General features: G+C 39.7%; 2 protein-coding genes across 2 annotated transcripts; one reads left to right on the top strand and one right to left on the bottom strand.

Annotated features, from left to right (window-relative positions):
* Window positions 1-6,981, bottom strand: ndufv2 (NADH:ubiquinone oxidoreductase core subunit V2). The gene is made up of 8 exons (XM_076021752.1): window positions 6,826-6,981; window positions 6,025-6,087; window positions 4,551-4,613; window positions 3,600-3,716; window positions 3,002-3,170; window positions 1,589-1,698; window positions 889-965; window positions 1-197 (listed from the first exon to the last, which is right to left on the bottom strand). The coding sequence occupies exons 1-8, from the start codon at window positions 6,865-6,867 to the stop codon at window positions 104-106; spliced, it is 735 nt and encodes a 244-aa protein (XP_075877867.1). The 5' UTR covers window positions 6,868-6,981; the 3' UTR covers window positions 1-103.
* Window positions 6,982-7,212: 231 nt separating this feature from the next.
* acss2l (acyl-CoA synthetase short chain family member 2 like) lies at window positions 7,213-20,209 on the top strand. The gene is made up of 18 exons (XM_076021751.1): window positions 7,213-7,872; window positions 8,025-8,220; window positions 9,264-9,355; window positions 9,837-9,940; window positions 11,283-11,355; window positions 11,521-11,596; window positions 12,437-12,521; window positions 13,610-13,747; window positions 14,093-14,263; window positions 14,378-14,511; window positions 14,626-14,758; window positions 16,013-16,069; window positions 16,253-16,333; window positions 16,903-17,011; window positions 17,178-17,246; window positions 17,430-17,606; window positions 19,505-19,579; window positions 19,670-20,209. The coding sequence occupies exons 1-18, from the start codon at window positions 7,749-7,751 to the stop codon at window positions 19,795-19,797; spliced, it is 2,022 nt and encodes a 673-aa protein (XP_075877866.1). The 5' UTR covers window positions 7,213-7,748; the 3' UTR covers window positions 19,798-20,209.

Here is a 20,209-nt window from a genome sequence, read left to right as displayed (position 1 = left end):
TTTAGGTACATTAACAGTTTATTTACACAGTGTGTTTGAATAGAACAGTTCATCTTCAAGGACAGGTTTTAGGGAAAATGTGTCAGATGGTAGGCAGAAATGTCTACAGGTCTGCTCTTACTCCAAAGCCTGGTCCAGTAGGTGGCTCTGTCAGAGATGTTAACCCACCTGCGGGTTCGCACGAAAAACGCCCGCCCCTGGTGAGAAAGAAAACATATCGTCAGAGTGCAGTTGTCATTTCAGCCCAAAAACTTTACTGCCCAAACAGAACGATGGCTGGTTACGCTGGGCATGCACCAAAATGTTTTTTCCCCCCATCCTGTATAAGCCAAGACCCGAGTGCTCACCCTTTATATCTATTCAGCCCTGTCAGCTGTGGCTTCCAGCTCTGAGATTGGCAGTTGCCAATAAAGATTATTTTGAAAACCGCAAGGTATGCTTAATGAATGTGAACCTTACCAGTCTGAGCTGTCTTGTGTGTGTCTCAGTGCATATGGAGGTGTACTAAGCTTTGAAGATACCGACAGTATGGCTAGTCTATTCTGCAGCTAACTAGTACTAGGTACTCGAGTAGTTTTTTTCTGTTGTGCAGTTATCAGCCTTTAACATCGCTCACCATAGTGTTTTCATATACCCTGTCGCCTGCACCAGGCACAGTGTGGACAAAAGGCATTGTCATAGGGGAAGCTGCTTTTGGTTTAGCTTCAACTTGGTGAGACCCTGATTTGGCTGATTAAAATTTCTGACATATCAGAAATTCATCCACCACTAGAGTGGAAAATCGTGGCCTGCTCTCCCATTGGGGGCATTGTGGATTAAATGGAAAGGACTCGAAAATGAGTTGCGTAGCTCAGAAACAGGCTAAAATCATTTAAACTGAATATGAACCTGGGTCCAGGTGGTGGAACTCGGCCTGCTTTAAGTTCATCAATAATATCTTCGATGTCCTTTGGTGTGAGGTCCTCCTGTAACCCAGACAAAAGAAGGATCCATGAAAGGAAGGCAAAATAATAAACAATTCTCCATGGTAGTTGTACAGATCAGTTGCTAAGGGAAATTTTGCTGTAACCCGAGCAACCAAAACAGACTTGGTAACAGCAAATTGGGTGACCCATATGAAATTACAGTTTTTGTGAGCCCAAAACATTTACAGTGTTTTGGGTTTCAAATGTTCAATGGAGAAAAATACATTTGTTAACAAATAGTACTAACCTGCATAATACTTTTTTTGGTCAACGTGTTTCAGGTTTGTTTGTTTTTAAGCAATTTTAGGTGTAAAAAAATAATCAGTCACATGTCCACAGTGCAGAATAAGACTCAGATACTGTCTGACCAGAAATGGAAAGGACCAAGTTATTTTTTTTTTGTGTTAGATGTGCCTCCACCTGAAGTTAATTTTGCTCAAGCAGAAACCATGAACAAAATGATATTATTCAAACCAAATTCATAATATTGGTTGTTTTAAGTGTTAGCTTGATTATATTTGTTGACTTCCAAATAATTGACATTCATGCCCTTGAGACCTATGCGGACTGTTCAGAAATATTCCTAAAAAGCAAGAAAGTTTGACAGTTTGTGAAGTACTCACATAATAGTTGTCATTGATCTGGACCATTGGTGCGTTCACACAGGCACCCAAGCACTCCACCTCTATTAGTGTGAACATCTTGTCTGGAGTCGTCTCGCCAACCTTGATGCCTATGGAGAAGCAAATGGCAATGCACTTTACATCAAATAGGTTTCTATAGACATCCTACAGACCATTTTAGTGTAACAAACCATTTTGAATTCAGGTGGCAAGATTAGGAGTCTATTTTATGAAAGACCTGTAACAAACTTTAACCGTAGCCATGGACTCTGCGTTGATGCACTCTGGGTATTGAAACTCTAAATTTGTTCCTTCCGAGTTAAGCGTGCGCTCCACAATTTACAAAAAAGCCCACATTAATGAAGCCATTACAGGTCACCATAGCAACTATCAACAAGAGGAAGTCCACATACTGTAGGAACAAGAAAGTGTCACATGTTCATAGAAATGTATATGAACATATGAATTTTAACATATTGTTCGGAGAAAAAAATCCTAGCAAAGGATAGAAAGAGGTAGCATGAGAGAAAATTGTTGATCAACTATCCTATCCTATCGGTAGAGGGTAAGCTAGCAAACTGTATTTTGCAGTCACAAACATACTGAGGATTATCATTAATCAGACACTAGTTATCGACTGGGAATAAAATCTTCATTGAAGCCTTCATTGAAGACTCAGGAGTGATCTGAGAATAATTTCATGCCAAATGTGTAGCTCCCTGTGAATTAACGCAGCCTCCTCGTCTGCAGGATCCTCTGCAAAATGACACAGCATATTCACCACAATCAAAACAGCTTTAGATTTATTCTGACAGAGCACAACACTCAGTAAGAGTGCATGTTATATGATTATGACACTGATTATGTACATAACAGGACCCCCTGTGTTAGCATGAGATGGTATTGTAGTTTGCTGTACTGTGTATTACTGAGAAAATGTGGTTAGTCGCCACAGTGTACCACGGCGACTGACAACAAAAAGTCACACAGATCCAGGACCTGGGTGTGGCATAAATTAAAGTACTAACTAAACACAGTATTACCCAACAGCACAATCAATCAACACCACCGAACAAAAGTGAAATTGAAATCATGTTGTCACATATTAAATAACGTTTAAGCAATTAAAAGAGATCCTGCAGTGAATATTTCTCTGGTTTGTATCAAGGACTTCCTGTTCGGTGTTGGCTGATTGGCCAAGCCTGCTTTCCACGATCATGATTCTCCCTGATAACCAAAGTTTCACTGGTTACTGCTACTTGCCACTGAAGTTTATATTGTACAGACGGCTGGATATTCAAATGTTTGTGATCATTTTATTAATATATCCAATAAAAATGTCTACTATCTGTCTTGTTTAACTCTTCAATGTTGTGTGTGTGTGAGCTATGAAATGGAAAATGAGTTTCTCACCCAGTTTGTTTTGGATGGCTTCCAGGATGCTGTCTGAATTGCACAGCATGCAGGGTGTTGTCGTGCAGATTTGAATGAAGTGTTTTCCCACGGGTTGACGCAGGAACATGGTGTAAAATGTTGCTACTTCATAAACTCTCATTGGGGCAATTTCCAGCACCTCTGCAACCTAAATTTAAACAAATGTAGACATTGCATCAGCTTATTCAAAGGGTAAATTAAACATGATGTATATAAACATTTTTAAAATGCAGAGTTCCTACGCATTCAGAAAATAAACAAGAGAATGTAAGGTTTTTTAATATGTTTGTTCTCTTTACATGTTAGTAATTAGACAAGAGTCTGGTATTCAACTTTTCCCCCCCGTCTTTTAACTGTAACATGACTAAGAAGTCTTCAGAGATTCCAGTATCTCTCAGATGAGGCTCTTTCAAACGATACTTCTGATTATTAAAGATCCATGCATTGGTTGATCCCTGTCGCATAAGGCCTCTGAATGTTGACATGGCAGGATCAATTAAATTTGATTGTTAAGGCGGAGTGGGATGAAAATCATGTTAGCAGCACGATAAAGTAAAATAGGAAGGAATCACTGTGCCTTGTTCATTGCAGAGATGGGAAGCCAGCCGTGTTGCCTCTGGGCGACATCCAACACCGGGATTGTTGCAGCTTGCTTGTGACCGTCGGGGTACATTGAAATGATTGCCTCAATCCTCTACAGGGAAAATAAGCATTATATTCACAGACACGGGAAACAACACATTGCATTTTTAAACCTTTACAATGGGCCAAATGAGAATACATGAAATACACAACAAGTGTCTATAAAGTCTTAGAATTGCTAACTGTAAGGCTACAGCAATAATATAATCACCGTGCTTGATAGTTCCAATACTAAAAACGTCACAGCAGGTAGCAGTAAAAAAAAAGATCAGTTGAAGCAAGCCTGCAGTTTTTTTGCTTGCATGTCAAAGTCCAGGTCAATTTTCAACCACAAAACATTGCCTAAGCTCCATATTTTGTCCTTAAGTAAATGGTCAATAGGTGTAAATGAGGGACATTAAGGCAAACGTAAAACATCTAATCTTTTAAAATTGCTGAAACTTGACTAAACACGGACTATGACATGGTGTCTGCAATGGTATGAATCATTCATAAGACTGGCCTGCTGAAAGATAAGCTAGTAGCAAATGTCAAGCTAGAGGGAAATCAAGAAGTGGAATGACCAAGAATAAGGCCTCACATATATCAGTGCTGAAGGCTTATTCTACTTCTTATAGGTTTCTGTATATTCACATCAAGTGCAGCATTGCCAGGCAGGATATGAAAATTGTAACAAAAAAATAAATAAAAAAGATTGGTTGGTGTGGAATGATCATGATCTTATCTGCCATAATAAAGGAAAATATGCACCTAAAACAGAATTGATTACTATTAAAAAAAAAACAAGTGAGATAATACATATGCTGATTGATAAACCAAAATTTAAATCCTGGTAATGCACATACTGTATATGCTGCGGAAAACATAAACACACAGGGTTTCTTACCTTATTATTCTCCTCAGTAAACTCAAAAGGAGTATCAGGGTTGTTGTCAGGAGTATCTCGGTGCTAAAACAAAGCACACATATGACAAATTTTTTTTAGCATTTTGCATCATTTTGTTTAAATCAACCTTATGAGAAATCGAGAGCAGAAAATAAATAATGGCGTTTGTGCACACAGTGCCCCCTGGTGAGCAAAAAGACTTTCCTGTGCACCATATCAAAAAAAGAAGAAGAAAGAAAGTAAAAGGAAAAAAAATGAATAATTTGAACACAATGTTTATTTTTTTTGGTACAAACATATCAGAACAAGTACTCTGAAGAGATGTGTGGCTCAAAAACAGCTGAGCCCAGATGGAGGACACAAATGAAAACATCTTCATCCTCATGGGAGGACAAAACCATGGCGTGTTTCCATTCCATAAAAATATCACCTGTGACGCTTTTATTGCAAAGCACAGCTCTGATAGGTTGCAGACGCTGCTGATGGGGCAAACTGCAATGTTATGGAAAAAGCCAAACCCTCTGAGATTAATCACTGAAAATGGAAACAAACACATCTGAGCTCTACATTTAACATATTTACACTTTAGCTTTGGGAATATTGAACAAAACAGTTCATTATTCCAGTTATAAATAAATTCAGTTTGCAGTTGTTAACATAAAAGCTGCATGACTGCTTTCATGGAAATTTCACCAAACAAAAAACAAAACAAACAAAAAAAATTTAATTCTCAACCTGATCTTGGTGGAAGCTCTAGTGGCCAATATTGAAAAGAACAGACAAAAACCTGTCTCCATACTTGTCTTGTGGTGTCATCTAAGTGTCCGAAAGATTAAGTACAATTTTCCTCAGAATGGCAGTATTGATGAGTATTAAGCCAAAAATATCAACTGTAGTCTTCAAGTCAGCAGCAACATTAATGCGCGCGGCAAAATTCGAATAACGCAGACACCTCACAGTATTGAGAATATTGCTGATTGCAGGACTGACGGCATTTTCACTGGCGTCCATAGCCACAATAGGCTTCCCTGATGTATTTTCCTGCATGACACCCAAATGCAGCAGCTGATTCAAAGTATTACTTGAGCATCCATTAAGAGTAACACATGTTAAATGGGTGAATTCTGGGACTATAAACTATTAATTTAAGGAAATTAATATTATGAGGAGAGAATTGATGTTGTGTTTAAAAAAAAAAAAAGACAGTGTTTTAGATATTAATTAAGCAAGAGATGGTTTGATTGTCTAATTCTGAGCCGTTTCATCATTGTAAACTGTTAGATGCATGGTGTCAGACACGACATGCTAGGGAAGTAGACTAAAAATCTCTAAAGATTATTTTCTTTTTCTTTTTTTAATGATTCTTTGAAGATTAACAAGGTATCTGAGGGGTGTTGAGTTTAGACATCCCGTACGCTCTAATGATTAAAAAGTATTCCAGTAACAGTGTAACATCTTAATTATCAAAACTCACCACAAATATGCCACCGGCTCCAGCACGAACAGCAGAACGATGCAGACTCCTCACCTGCCTGGCCTGCAAACACAGAGAATACAAAGTGTCACAGAAAAGAATATAGGTGTATATATTTTATGTTAACAATACAAGTTCATATGAAGAGATCAGCAAAACCTTACAGATCTGTAATGTCAAATAAATATAATCAAAAACAGGTAAAACATGGTAATCTAACACATCTCACGTCAAATGGTTACAACTACGAGAATGTAATTAACACCTTTAAAAAAAAAAAAAACAAAAAAAAAACCACCAGCGTTAACTAGTACCGCTGTGCCGCTACTAAACGGAAATACTGCATCAAAGTGACACAAACTGTTAATATCACCCCCTCTTTCTTTCAAAAAGGCAAAGTCATCAGTTTGCAAAACAATAGAAAACATATCTTAGATTTATACAAGCGCTTACGTGCAATTTAAGGGATCAGCTCTTTTCCATAAATTTGCTTCATCTACAGTCCAAATCATCTTAAATGGAATAACGACATTGAAAATTGCGATAATAATAAAAAAAAAAATGCAACTGCCATCTTCTGGATGAATTTCAGTCAAGTTATTACTATTTGTTTTCAGAGATCACCTTCCAAACCTATGCAGAAAGCTCGCAAGTAGCCATCATGCTAACGTTACCCAATGACAGCTAGCTAGGCGGCCTCTGCTGCTTGCCCTTGTAAAGAGTCACAGTATATAATCTAAAAATAGTCAATGATTGCGTTTGTATTATTAACCAAACACATTGAAAACACAACAATCTCACCGTCTGCGACACGGCGGAGCGAACGACGGAGGACAAAAACATTTTAGGGCTTCAAGTTTTGTCCCAGAGCGTTAGCAAATGCACGGGACAGCGGCAGCCGACATCAACACACAAGCTATCCTTCTCGATTGAGAGGGTCTGACGTAACTGAGAGAGACGCAGGAGGAATAATCGAGTTCAGATAGAGCTTTAACGACAAAATAAACACTACCAAGACGACGACGATGATGATGATGATGATGATGATGATGATGATGATGATGATGATTATTATTATTATTATTATTATTATTATTATTATTATTATTATTATTATTATTATTATTATTAGTAGTAGTAGTAGTAGTAGTAGTAGTAGTATCTGTTATGATTAATATTTATTTTATCAGTTGAGCATTTGATATACTAATTGTGCACCGTTTGGTACAATGTTAGAATTACAACAAAAGTCAATGATTGAAAAGTTCTAATGATACTACAATTTATAGAATTGCAATACAATGAAACCAGCACATCAACATTAACACAGAGGGCAAGGAAAGGACAAGGAATGGTGTGAACTGTGACAATAAAATAGCCCTGCCTCCATAATACCCCCACATTCATCGCGCTGCAGACTTCCTCCAACTCCTTGCTTGGAAAAATAAAGCCACTGACAGACCAGGCAGCCCTCAACCAATGACAGGGTGGGAGTGCCTCTTTCTGTGAGCTGATTGGCTGCTCTGCCCCTAAGCAGACTCTGAGAAGGCCACAGCCCAGAGATTAGAGGTGGGTGTTATGCTTTCTGAATTGTGATGCTTCACAGAGGGCCTTAATGTTCATACCATTTCAGTAGGATCCAGACAGATCACAGCAGTGACTCCAGATTAACCCATATCCTGACACTCAAATGATATTGGCCTGGTGACATCTGTCCCTCAATAATGGTTGTACCTAAATCTCAGGACAAAATGTTCCACCCTCCTGATGACATGAAGAGGGATGCTCATGTGCCTGATTTTAACTCCTATCTGACACTGTACAGGACGTCTCTTGAGAATCCAGAAGGTAGGTCAAGCATGTATTTAAGCTTTAGTGCAGTGCTTGCAGTTTCTGCCTTGCATTGCACCTCCCTCTGAGCCTACCATGCAACATGTCCGTGTTTATCTATACAGTCTGCAGCCTGTAACACTGACATGAAATATTTTTTCAATTTTCAGCTTTTTGGAAAGAGGTTGCTGATGAATTCTTTTGGAAGAAGCCAACAACAGGGCCAATGATGCAGTACAACTTTGATGTGACACAAGGAAACATATATGTCAAATTCATGGAAGGGGCCAAAACCAACATGTGCTATAATGTTGTGGACAGGCTTGTTAAGGAGAAGAATCTTGGTGATAAAGTTGCCTATTTCTGGTAAGCAGCAACAACTGCATAATTCATCAACAGTGATACATCTGTATCCTCTCATATGCACCTTTACAAAGGCAGACCTCCACTATAGCACAAGACAGTGTCACTGCTTCCAGTCATTAAGTTCACTTTATGAGCAGATCATGTTTAAAATTATCTGTTACCATGTTTACAAGATTCATGTTACAGTACAATATTACGAGGAATTGTTCAACACATTTTACAAGCACTTGCAACATTTATAGTGCAAGCATTTGTTGCTTATGAATGTAATAAATAAATAAAATAAAATGTACTTTATAGTTAGGTTCCGTACTTTCCTCCTTTGCCAAACAGGATCTGCTTAACAATGTTTTCATTTTATGCCATGGCACACATTTGCTCAGTCAACTAAAGAAGCTTTGCAAACAAAACACATTTATCACATTTCCTATGTAAATTAAAGAAGTTCTACTAACAAGTCATTGACTTGTCTGTTAAACTGTTTGCTTTACTAATAATTTTGAATTTTGAAAATACATAAACAAGTGCTTTAAAGAAAGAAAACAAATAAATGTAATAAAAATATCAGTGATAGTGGTTAAAATCAGTGACTGAAACAGCTTTAAAATCTTGGATCTGCTATTGCAAGAGAACCAGGTCCAATCTTAAACTGCAAGAAAAAGTAACTTTTCATGTAAAGCCTTTTTTTTCGAAATGCAGTGTTTCTGTGTTTCTGACTGCGAAGATAATATGGAACCTTTACAAAAGAATTCTATTGCATTAACTGTAAAAGCAGCTTCACCAGAAGCAAATTACCTGGAAGGTGGTGTAAGGTTCCTTTAAAAAAAAAAAAAAAAAAAAAAAAAAAAAAAAAATGCCGTATTCTACCGTGTGGTGTTATGAAGTTGTATTGGACTAACCGTGAGAGACAGTGAGAATTTATATTAATTTTTTTGCTTCCATCATAAAAAAAAAGTTTGAATGACCAACATAAAAAGTCCAAACCGTGTACAGTCTTTACAGATTTCTGCTTTGTGTTCCTTTCGGTATGTTCTCCTTCTCAGGGAGGGGAACTCACCTGACCAACACCTGACCATTACCTACAATCAACTGCTGAATGAGGTCTGCCGCTGTGCAAATGTCCTCAAGCAAATGGGTAGGAAATTAAATTCTTGCCTTTAACTAAATTACAAGTTGCCGTATAGCTAAGAAAAAAAGTCACTATTGATTAAAATGTGTCATCAGCCATTAAGCTCATGGATAAATGTTGGTACTGCTATCTGATCTGGCTTATGAACAGCATGCTAAAAAAAATAAAATAAAATCAATTCCAATCATCTAATTTAATGCCGTGTGTGCTGTGCTCATTGTACTAGTTGCATAGATGTTTTGAGTTCATATTCATATTCATATTCATAATCCTGAAAGTCAAACTGAAGTTAGTTTTCAGTCATCAGTCAGAAATTTTAAACAAACATACAAACTCCTGCTCTTGCTGTCCTGCTTGTTGTTTTATGAGACCAAAGACAAATTTCCACATTGTGGACAATAAATGAACCAATAACTAACTAACTAAACAAACAAACAAACTAATTTCTGCTTTTTTGTTTGTTTGTTTGTTTTGTTTTTTGCTTCAGGTGTAAAAAAAGGAGACAGAGTGTCAATCTACCTTCCTATGATCCCAGAACTAGTTTACACCATGTTGGCTTGTACCAGGATCGGTGCTGTTCACTCTGTTGTGGTGGGTAGTACAATAACATTTCTGGAACGGTGCTCTGCCCCATTGTGTTGAAACATACAAGTGGAGTATTCATGTATATAAGTTGAAATCCACAAGATTTAAAATTTCTCGAAGTTTTTTGTAGTTTAAAAGTCTTTGTAACTTCCCCTGACATGCTTAGTCTGCAGAAAAAATATCCAGATTCATCTACTTTGTGACAACTCATTTGAACCTCATGACCTCATTACCTAGAGACAGAATCAGCTGAACCTGAATTCTTGCTTCTGTTGGTCCAGACTGCCCTGGACCTGCAGCCACCAGCTGTTCCCAGTGTGAACACAACACTGGCAGCACCTGCACCTTATATGGGTCAGATGTTTTCTGAGTGTATTTGTCTTGGCGAGGCAAGGTAGTCAGTGCAGCTTTGTGAGTAAGACATCACTATTTTCAACCTTTGCCATGTGCAAAGGTTAGTAGGGCTGTTAAAAATAGGTTGCTTCCTTTTGTGTGTAAACAAATTTATCAGTGCAGGCTTGTTGGATAGCCAAAGCTTCATTTTCTTGTCATTTAATATACAAATCAATTAGCAACTAAATCATTGTAATACTTTATAATCCAGTCAGAGCATGACATGGATTAAAGCCATGACAGGAAGCCAAAAACACTCATGCAGAGATCTTCAGACTCGTCAGTGGCCTGATTTGTAATGCTGCCATTAGCGCTGAAACCTTACACTGAGTGAACTTTTAACCTAAGCCAAAGCATCTGGCAGGGGGCTCACAAATGAAAAAATAATAATATCTGGTTATGACCGAGACGTTATGTAAAACTCAACAAGGTGATACAACAAGGAGAAAGAATAACATTCATCAGACTGCCTGCTCTACTTTTGCGTTTATGTAAACTAAACTGTAAACTAGACCTTATAACTTCCACAGAGTGCCGCAGTTCTGGTTTGTCTATTATTTGCTTGCTTGCATAAAAGTGCAAAAGCTTACTGGCATTTGAAATGAAACATTACCATCTATTTGAGTAAAATAAATTGCTTTTTTTGTTTGTTTTTTTACACTCAAGTAAAAGCCCATTTGCTTTAGGTGTATTCCATTCCATTACACTGTCTCTTCACACTTTTTTTTTTCCTTTAACAACAATTTGGGTATACCAATATCTTGATTGAGTAAATCAGACAAATCAGTTTGATGGTGTTCCAGCTTTCCCTGACAATGTTGAAAACCCTCCAAATTCACAAGAACCTTTGGACACAACTAGCATTATTTAACCAGAATATTTTTTTTGAAAACTTCTGGGAGCCATGACAGTTCCTTCTTATAGCTGCAGTGTTTTTGTCTGTCTCGTGTCTCAGTTTGCAGGGTTCTCCTCTGACTCCCTGTGTGAGAGGATTATAGATGCCCAGAGCTGTGTCCTGGTGACAGCAGGTAGGTTTGACAGCCAGCAGTCAGACCAGGAGGTGTGTGATGTAAACACTGTTTTTCAAGCTGTGACTTAAAGTGTTTTTGGACTTCATCATCTGTCCACGCCATCCATCCATCCATATCCACACCGCCCCAGCCTCTCTCCCTCTTTCAATTTGAAACATACAGATGGTGTTTATCGAGGAGAGAAGCTGATCAACCTGAAACAGATTGTGAATGAGGCCCTTGAGAAATGCAGGGGAAAGTAAGTAGAACTCGTTTCCGCAAACTGCCCTTATTTACACATGCTGCTGGTAATGGGACTCTGACATATGAGTCACTGGACACGCAGGAGGCACGGCCCTATCAGCTGTTATCAGAATACACACTGGCTGGTTCACATAGAGTTTCCAGGCAACATGGGGGACTAAGATTCATCAGTGAAGGTGACGTTAGCCTGAGGCGCTGGGGATGGAGGGTGAGGGTGGCCTGAAATCACAAGAAGCTGAATGTATTTATCTTGTAGTGGTAGTTGTGTGGCAGATGATGCTACAGGTGTCTAGAGGCGCTTGTCCAGCTGAATATGCTTCCTTGAGTCTTGTAATCTCAATGGGAATCCCCTGTTTAAGTGGATTGATGATTTTCTTGGCATCGTATTAAAGACAACAAAATTGTCGAGTGCCACTCACTCAACATTGTGAAAAAAAACAAAACAAAACTGATTTTTATTTAACATCTATTTAAAAGGTGAAATAAAAAATAAACAACAGAGGGCCAGCAGAAGGCCAGGTTTAACAAGAATTCACAGGTGTCATAAAAGATATTTGTCTAAAGGTTAGTCTATAAGATAAAATGTCTAGCAAGACTGTGCATCTCTATGTGAAGCAGATATAGCCAAGAAAATACTTTAAAAAATGTTTGCAGTGGACTTGGTAGTTTATCCTTTGAATTTCGTGTTATATGACTAAACATACAGACAATTAAGAGAGAGAGAGACAGATTTATATAAAAAGAGATTAAAAAATAAACGTCAACTTTTCTCATGATAAATTGCATGACAGAAGTGGCACAGGCTCTCATTCCTTCATGACAAATCTCCTCACAGAGCAATGTGCACCGTGACTAAATGCCTTGTTGTCAAGCACCACAGACAGAGGACTAAGAGCGGAACCGCATCCAACCAACTGCAGGTCTGTGTGTTTTGTAAATCACGCATTTCTAATGTTTCTGTGAACAACTGTCAGGCTGTCATTATGCCATATGTTGTTGCGGGACTTAATGTGCTGGCCACATAGCTGCAAAAATATCCAATTTAAAATAAATAAATAAATACAAACTTTTTTTCATACATTTTGGGGTATTCATGTGTTTGACATAGCAACAAGCAAAATGTCAAATGTTGCGGAAATTTACTGTCACGTACAAGCAACGCAAGCAAAAGTTGAAAATGATTATTGAAATTATCACGAATAAAGATTCAGTTGCTTATTCCAAACTTCTGATTCACATTCAATTATGTCATCCATTCAGCTAAAATACTGTTTTTAATCCACCTTTTATGAACATTTTACTTTCAGCTATTGCTGAAAAATATATGTGCTATTACTTTCTTAGTTCTTATTTCTCGGACAGATTTGTTAAGATTTTTATTACCTGACATGATCCTTAATGAATCTGTCTGAGAAATAAGAACTAAGAAAGTAATTGCAAGATAAGACGGAATTAATGTAATTCAGCTAATATATTAAATCATTTTAGTAGTTAGTTTTGTAAATGTACATGACATTGTCATGTACATTCACCTTTTGAAGGTGAAGACATTAGTCCGTTTTGCAATTTTGCCTCCAAGAGACTCCGGTGAAAAGCTTCTCTTTAAGCATCTTTGTGACATCAGAAAAGGCTTTTTCCCAGAACTTCTTGTTTACACACTCACTGAAATGTGGAGCTAGCAAAAGGATGGACTCTCCTCATGTTCTCATTTCTGGGAGTAAAGCTAAGAAATTGAAATCTGCCATCGGCTGATTTCCTACAAGAGCATAAAATGAGGGATTTTATTTCCTCACAGCTCTCTAGCCATAGCAGACAGTAGACTGTAACGTTTCTCCGGAGGCGAAAACAACTAAACGTGTCTTCCAATTCAGGGTTCCACGGATGCCTCCAAGGGCCAGCAGTTCAAAAATGACGTGTTGCAATGCAGCCTGTGCCTTCGCAGCAGGAAATGAGTGGATGTAATGACGCCTTTATCTGTTTCATTTGTTCCCGGTTCTGTTGTGTTCAGACCCCCTGGGACTCCGGATTTGATGTGTGGTGGGATGAGGCTATGAGAGACTCTCCTGAAGAGTGCGAGCCTGAGTGGCTGAACGCAGAGGACCCACTATTTATCCTCTACACCAGCGGCTCCACTGGCAAGCCCAAAGTAAGGCTTGGGCGCAGAAAATACAAAGAAAAAAGGTTTTAGTTCTGCTAAAAACTGCTGTGCAGTCACTGTGCTGCGTTTTCACGCAGTTTGCTTAGAAACTGGGCAAATTGTCGGTTTCGGAATGCAGCACAGGCAATCACAGAAACACAACTCCTTTCAGTCTATTAAATGTCATGGTTAAAAAAAAAAAAACCTGTGTATAATGTTTGCAAGTTGGTCTGAGTGGAAGACTTGAAATCAAACACCTGTGTACTCCTGCCCTTTGAAAGCATCGCTGCTGCCTATGTTTTGACCAGTTGACCCCTCGCTCACACTTGACTTGCGTCCCCGTGTTTGGCACAGGGTGTCCTCCACACTGTGGCCGGGTACCTGCTCTACACGTCGCTCACCTTCAAGTGTGTGTTCGACTACCACCCCGGTGATGTGTACTGGTGCACAGCTGACATCGGCTGGATCACGGGCCACTCGTACGTCACCTACGGCCCACTGGCAAACGGAGCCACAAGTGTCCTGGTAAGTTTCTTCTTCCCATGCCTTTGTAGTGGGAGGGGGATCTCCAATGGGAGCGTGTGCAAGTTCTGTCCTCTTGTTCTGTTTTAAGAGCCTCGTCTCTGTTTTCTTCCCCAGTTTGAAGGTATTCCAGTCTACCCTCACGTCGGCCGCTTCTGGGAGATCATTGAGAAGTATAAAGTCTCCAAGTTCTACACAGCACCCACAGCCATCCGCCTGCTCATGAAGTATGGACGTGAACCTCTGCAGAAGTAAGTCTCCTTTTCCCGCACACACAACAAAAAAAACCCACACATACATAATGCAAAAAGAAAGAACGTTCAAAATGCAGGATCCTTGAAAGAAATTTCCTGTGTGTCCATCAGGTATGACCTTTCTACTCTAAGAATTCTGGGTACTGTGGGAGAGCCAATCAACCCAGAGGCGTGGCACTGGTACCATGAGGCCGTTGGTCAGGGCAGATGTCCGGTGGTCGACACATTCTGGCAGACAGAGACAGTAAGAGCCGGCAGTCTGTGTCAGCTAATCTTTAGGTCTCCACCCCCTCACACATCTCCTGCTCCACAATGTTGGCAGGAGCTGATAGAACCTCATTGTTATACAATTCCTACCAGGCACAGCTTTGACTGTAGAACTTGCTAGACGGTGTGTTTATTAGTGAAAACGCATATGGTATCTGATTCGAGATTAAGGTGTATATTTAGTGTGGATGCGTATTCAATCATAAATCAATAAATTTATGTTATGTGGCCATCTTTATGAACTGCACTTAGAAAGTGTTTGAAAGGCCCATTTCACAAATATCTGATAAAATGCTTCAGTGTTGTTTTTGTTGTTCCGCTTTTACTGCAAAAATGACTTCCAGCTCTGATTAAACCCCCCAGCTGAAGCATCCACGCTAAACTACTTAGCAGCAGCCAGGTTTGCAGTCACGTCTTTTTGATCTTCCTCTGTTGGATTTTTTCTATTAGATTCTAAATTAAATAAATACTTGCATTTAACTCAAAGTTAACTGAAAATCTAAACAGCTGCATAACAGGGACATGATTAAGACAGAAAGGGAATAGCTCCAATACTGTACATAGATGTATTTTCTAACCCTGTTTTGTAAGTACCTTGCAGACAGGGAATAAGCTCTCTTCTTTATTTTACGTATTTGCCTAATACAGTGGTTCTCAAACTTTCTCTGTCACGCCCCACCTTGGAGGAAGAAAATCTTTCATCCACCATCCTGGCCTCGCTGTGAAACAACACAGCTTTATGTTGATGACGTACTGATGCAAAGGTGTTTGATTACGTTCTATCGGCGCTCAAAAACTCTTCATTGTCCTCTGGCTTTTCTTTTTGTCCCTGTCAAATATTTGTCCATCCTGTGTACCTCAGCAGCGTTTTTCTTAGCTACAACCTACTGAACAATTTTTGTTAATTGTTCCATCGTGGAAAAAGTTCCGACGTGAAAACATTAGTTCCCCCGGGCGCCCCGTCTCCCTCCCGCCCGGTGTCTACCCCCCACCCCAGACTTGACTCTGCGCCACCCACTTTGAGAAACACTGGTCTAATACATGCAACGCACGTGTTTTGTTTCATATACATCATCGCTGGTTTTGAGATGTTCATTTTTTTTTCGTCTTCAAGTTATTTTCTAAATAGAATAATATTTATGCAAAGGCACACATTGAAGAGCAGATTGAGAGAAAACAGAAAGCTGCAATTCCTGGGGTTAATGATGTCAAATAATTTGTTTCTCTGCAGGGGGGCCACGTTCTGACTCCTCTTCCTGCTGCCACGCCGCTGAAACCAGGTTCCGCTGTGAGTAGCAACCTCTCTTCCATCGCTCTGTGCTGATCCTCATAATACAATGTGTGAGCGTGAGGATTGTACATTGTACATCAACAGTGTTGATTAGAGTGAGAAGTCTATGGCCATACAGCAGCTGTTTAATAAAATCAAACTGTTCATTTCAAATGACATTTTTTTTTCTTCACATTTCAGACATTTCCTTTCTTTGGGGTGGAGCCCACAATTCTGAATGAGCAGGGAGAAGAACTGGAGGGTGAGGCTGAGGGGTATTTGGTGAGATTCTATTCACTTCTACAATTATTTTTTTTTAAACTTTAGATTCATGTGAGGGGAGCTGCAGTGGTAGCCTGTCAGCCAAAGCAACGTCTACACATGCACAACAGAGATAAATAGACTCTCAAGACTCAAAACTATTAAGCTAAAAGCTAAACTAAAAGCTATGATTGGATATGTGTATATATATATATATATATATATATATATATATATATATATATATATGTATATATACATATATATATATATACATACACACACACATATAATTATATATTATATATGTATAATATTAATTTGTTTTCGTTATTACTATATTCATTCATGCTGGCATTTTTTCCTACATAATCTGGTAAATCTGGTCCACTTAACTATCATGTTTTTTATAGAATTTTTTAATTTTTTTTTTACGATTTTCATTTGTGAAACACAATATAACTTTGTTCCAAAGGATGTTTTATAAGTAACATTTATTTAGCACTTTGATGTGATTATCATGATAGTGATTGCAGCAGCAGTACCAGTAACATCGCCCTCTGTTGGGTGATTCTGTGTTTCCTCTGTAGGTATTTAGGAGACCCTGGCCGGGAATAATGCGCTCTGTGTTCCGAAACCATGAACTCTTTGAGAACACCTACTTCAAGAAGTTCCCAGGCTTCTACGTCACTGGTGATGGTAAGTCACAAAATAGGTTACGGGAAAATTAATTCCATCAGCACTAAAGTATGACACAGAATCCATGGTGTTGTGTCTCATGAAAATAGAAAACAGTGACGCACGAGAAGGAGGAAAAGAGATTGTTGGGGTTATGCAACTTGTTTTCTATTTCTTCTTCTGTCAGGTTGCAGGAGGGATAAAGATGGCTATTACTGGATCACAGGCCGGATAGACGACATGCTGAATGTGTCAGGTGCTGTAGTGAGAGGGGACAACAGCTGCCTCTGCAACAAAGGCTATCAGATTGATTTACACACAGCGATTGTGTCACTTTGGAAGCAGAACCGTTTCCCAGGAATATCCCAGGAAGCTCATTCACTCCTTCCTGTCCTGCCACCTCTCATTTCCCATATATTTTCTTGTCTCTGTTTCTCAGGCCACTTGATGAGCACTGCGGAGGTGGAGGCGGCCCTGACGGAACACCCAGCCGTGACCGAGGCCGCTGTGGTGAGTCGGCCTCACAAGGTGAAAGGCGAATGTCTCTACTGCTTCGTCACCCTCAAAAACAGCCATGAGTTCAACCACACTTTGGTGGACGAAATCAAGAGACACGGTGAGACTGTGACACAGTGAGGGTGGGGTGGGGGGAAGTGTTACAACAGCACCCTTTCAAAATGAATGATTGGATTTATAGAGCAAAATCTATTTATTTTTTGCAGAAAGTTTAGGTATTTAAAAGCATATATTAAAAAAATGTTACAATACAATTGTGTTGTTATTGCCTCATTGCAAAGATGCAAAGACTCTGCAAAGAGTTTACAGTTCATACACAAAGACGCAGATTTAATTTGCCACTAGATCGCTTAACACTCTTTTCATTCAAATTGTATTTATTGAATTGAATTTGAAATTTATTTCAAACATCATAGTCTTTTTTTTCTAGCAATACATTTTGTATCAAACCTGTCAATCGACTCCCAGAGATGAAAAAAGCCTGTGTGAAAGTGTGAGTTAGAATATCGCACACACTGATGAGATCTTGGGGCTTTGCGATCTCCAATACCAATTGTTTTTTCAGTGAGGTGCAAATAGAGGGTTAAATAAACAGTTTTCCTGGAATTCAAAGGCCTTTACGTGTAAATAACCGTCTTAGGTTGCTCAGCTTGAGTCTGGGAGTAAAATAAACATCAGAAAATGCAGGACCTTTCAATAAATATCCATAATGTCTTCTCCTTTAATGACATACACAACAACCGCCTTGCTGTCCTGTGCTCGCAGACATTTTCAATACTTCACTTAACGAGCCTATCGTCTCCTCGTGTTTCAAGGCAGCTACAATAATTCCAGTACCAAGGAAATCAACCATTACATTGCCTTAATGACTTTCGCCCTGTTGCACTCACATCCACCATCCTGAAGTGCTTCAAGGGAGTGCTGAAGGACCATATCATCTCCATACTTTTGCATACCACTACGACCACTCCACTGAGGATGCCATCTCCACTGCTCTCCACCTGAGCCTGGAGCACCTGGAGGAGAAGAACACCCATGTATGGATGCTGTTCTCAAAACCCAGTCAGTCCGAGGGGGTAAAAACAACTCTGGTGTCATCTCCCTGAACACCGGCACCCCCCAGGGCTGCGTTCTGAGCCCCCTGCTGTTCACCCTGACGACCCATGACTGCTGTCCAATGTTTAACACCAACCACATCCTGAAGTACGCGGATGACGCAACAGTTGTGGGCCTCATTTGGGATAACAATGAACTGGCTTACAGGGAGTAAGTGAAACATCTAGGGCACTGGTGTAGGGTGAACAGCCTGGTCCTGAACGTTGACAAGACAAAGGAGATTGTCGTGGACTTCAGGAGATCCAGACCTAGCCACACACCCCACCTTATCAACGACACAGCAGTGGAAGTCGTAAGTAGCACCAATCTTGGGGGTGCACATCCCCGACAACCTCAGCTGGTCACTCCAAACCTCCTCCCTGGTGAAGAAGTCACTGCAGCACCTGCACTTCCGGCGGTGGATGAGCAGAGCCTCCTTGCCGCCATCCCATCTTATCGACCTTCTACAGAGGGACCAGCTGCATCTCTGTCTGGTGTGGGAGCTGCAGGGCTGTGGACTGGAAACCTCTGCAGAGGACATTGGAGAAGATCATCAGGACCCCGCACCCACCCCATCAAAGACTTTGCAGACAGCCGTTGCTTATCCAGAGCCCACCGGATCCTTTTCCGACCCCACCTAAACCAACCATGGACTGTTCTCCTGCCTTGGCGTTCTACCTCCAGATGCTTTATATTTTATATTCTTATTTTTAAAATTATACAGCAAAGCAAAAGATTGCTGTACTCCAGCAGCCAAACAATGATATTTGTTGTAGAAGAAATCACTGCTGTGTTGTTGTTTTTTTTTTTGCAATGACAATACAGTAAGCCTAAGTTTAAGTCTGTCCACAGCATATTTATGTGTTTGTGCATTTGTGACATTTTTCTTTTTTACTTTTACAGTTAGAGAAAAAATTGGACCAATTGCCACTCCTGACTTCATTCAAAATGCTCCTGCACTCCCCAAAACCCGCTCAGGTAACAACTCCATGCTTTCTTATTTCATTATAAATTCTCACTATTATGTTTGAGCATCATTTAACCCTTTCATCCTCCTCCATCTTCTAGGGAAGATCATGAGGCGAATCCTCCGGCAGATTGCGCGTGATGACAGCGACCTGGGTGACCTCTCCACCCTGGCCGACCCCAAGGTAGTGGAGGTACTTTTCAGCCATAGATGTGAAGCTGCAGCCTGAGCAGACCCCAGTGTCGTTAACAACCCCACCACTGGCCTTCACTTCTCTGCCTGTGTATGTATTTTTAATTGAAGACAATCCCAACCTGCTTGTTGGGGAGCCGGAACCCAGGTTTAGAAACGTCATGTGTTTAATATCATAATTTTGATGCAAAGAAATTACCTATAATATTTCTAATGTCTACATCTAAATGTGTGCTGTTGTTGCTGCTTCGCATTTGGACCAAAAAAGTCAAACAACATAACGAAAAAATAAAACTCTATGTACAATCTTTCTGTTTAGTCTGGTGGAACCCTGTCTAAAATCTTTTAAAAGATAGCTTTTGCACATTTTCCTCTAATCTGATGAGCAATGTATATTTTCAATCTGTGATGTATTTATATTAAATGTAAATAAAGTGCGCCTTCACCTG

Source organism: Nelusetta ayraudi, unplaced genomic scaffold, assembly GCF_046127955.1.
Source record: "Nelusetta ayraudi isolate G7.1 ecotype Tasmania unplaced genomic scaffold, CSIRO-AGI_Nayr_v1 ptg000011l, whole genome shotgun sequence".
Classification (NCBI taxonomy): Eukaryota; Metazoa; Chordata; class Actinopteri; order Tetraodontiformes; family Monacanthidae; genus Nelusetta; species Nelusetta ayraudi.
Note: the sequence above shows the minus strand (reverse complement) of the source record. Positions and strands in the feature narration are given on the sequence as shown.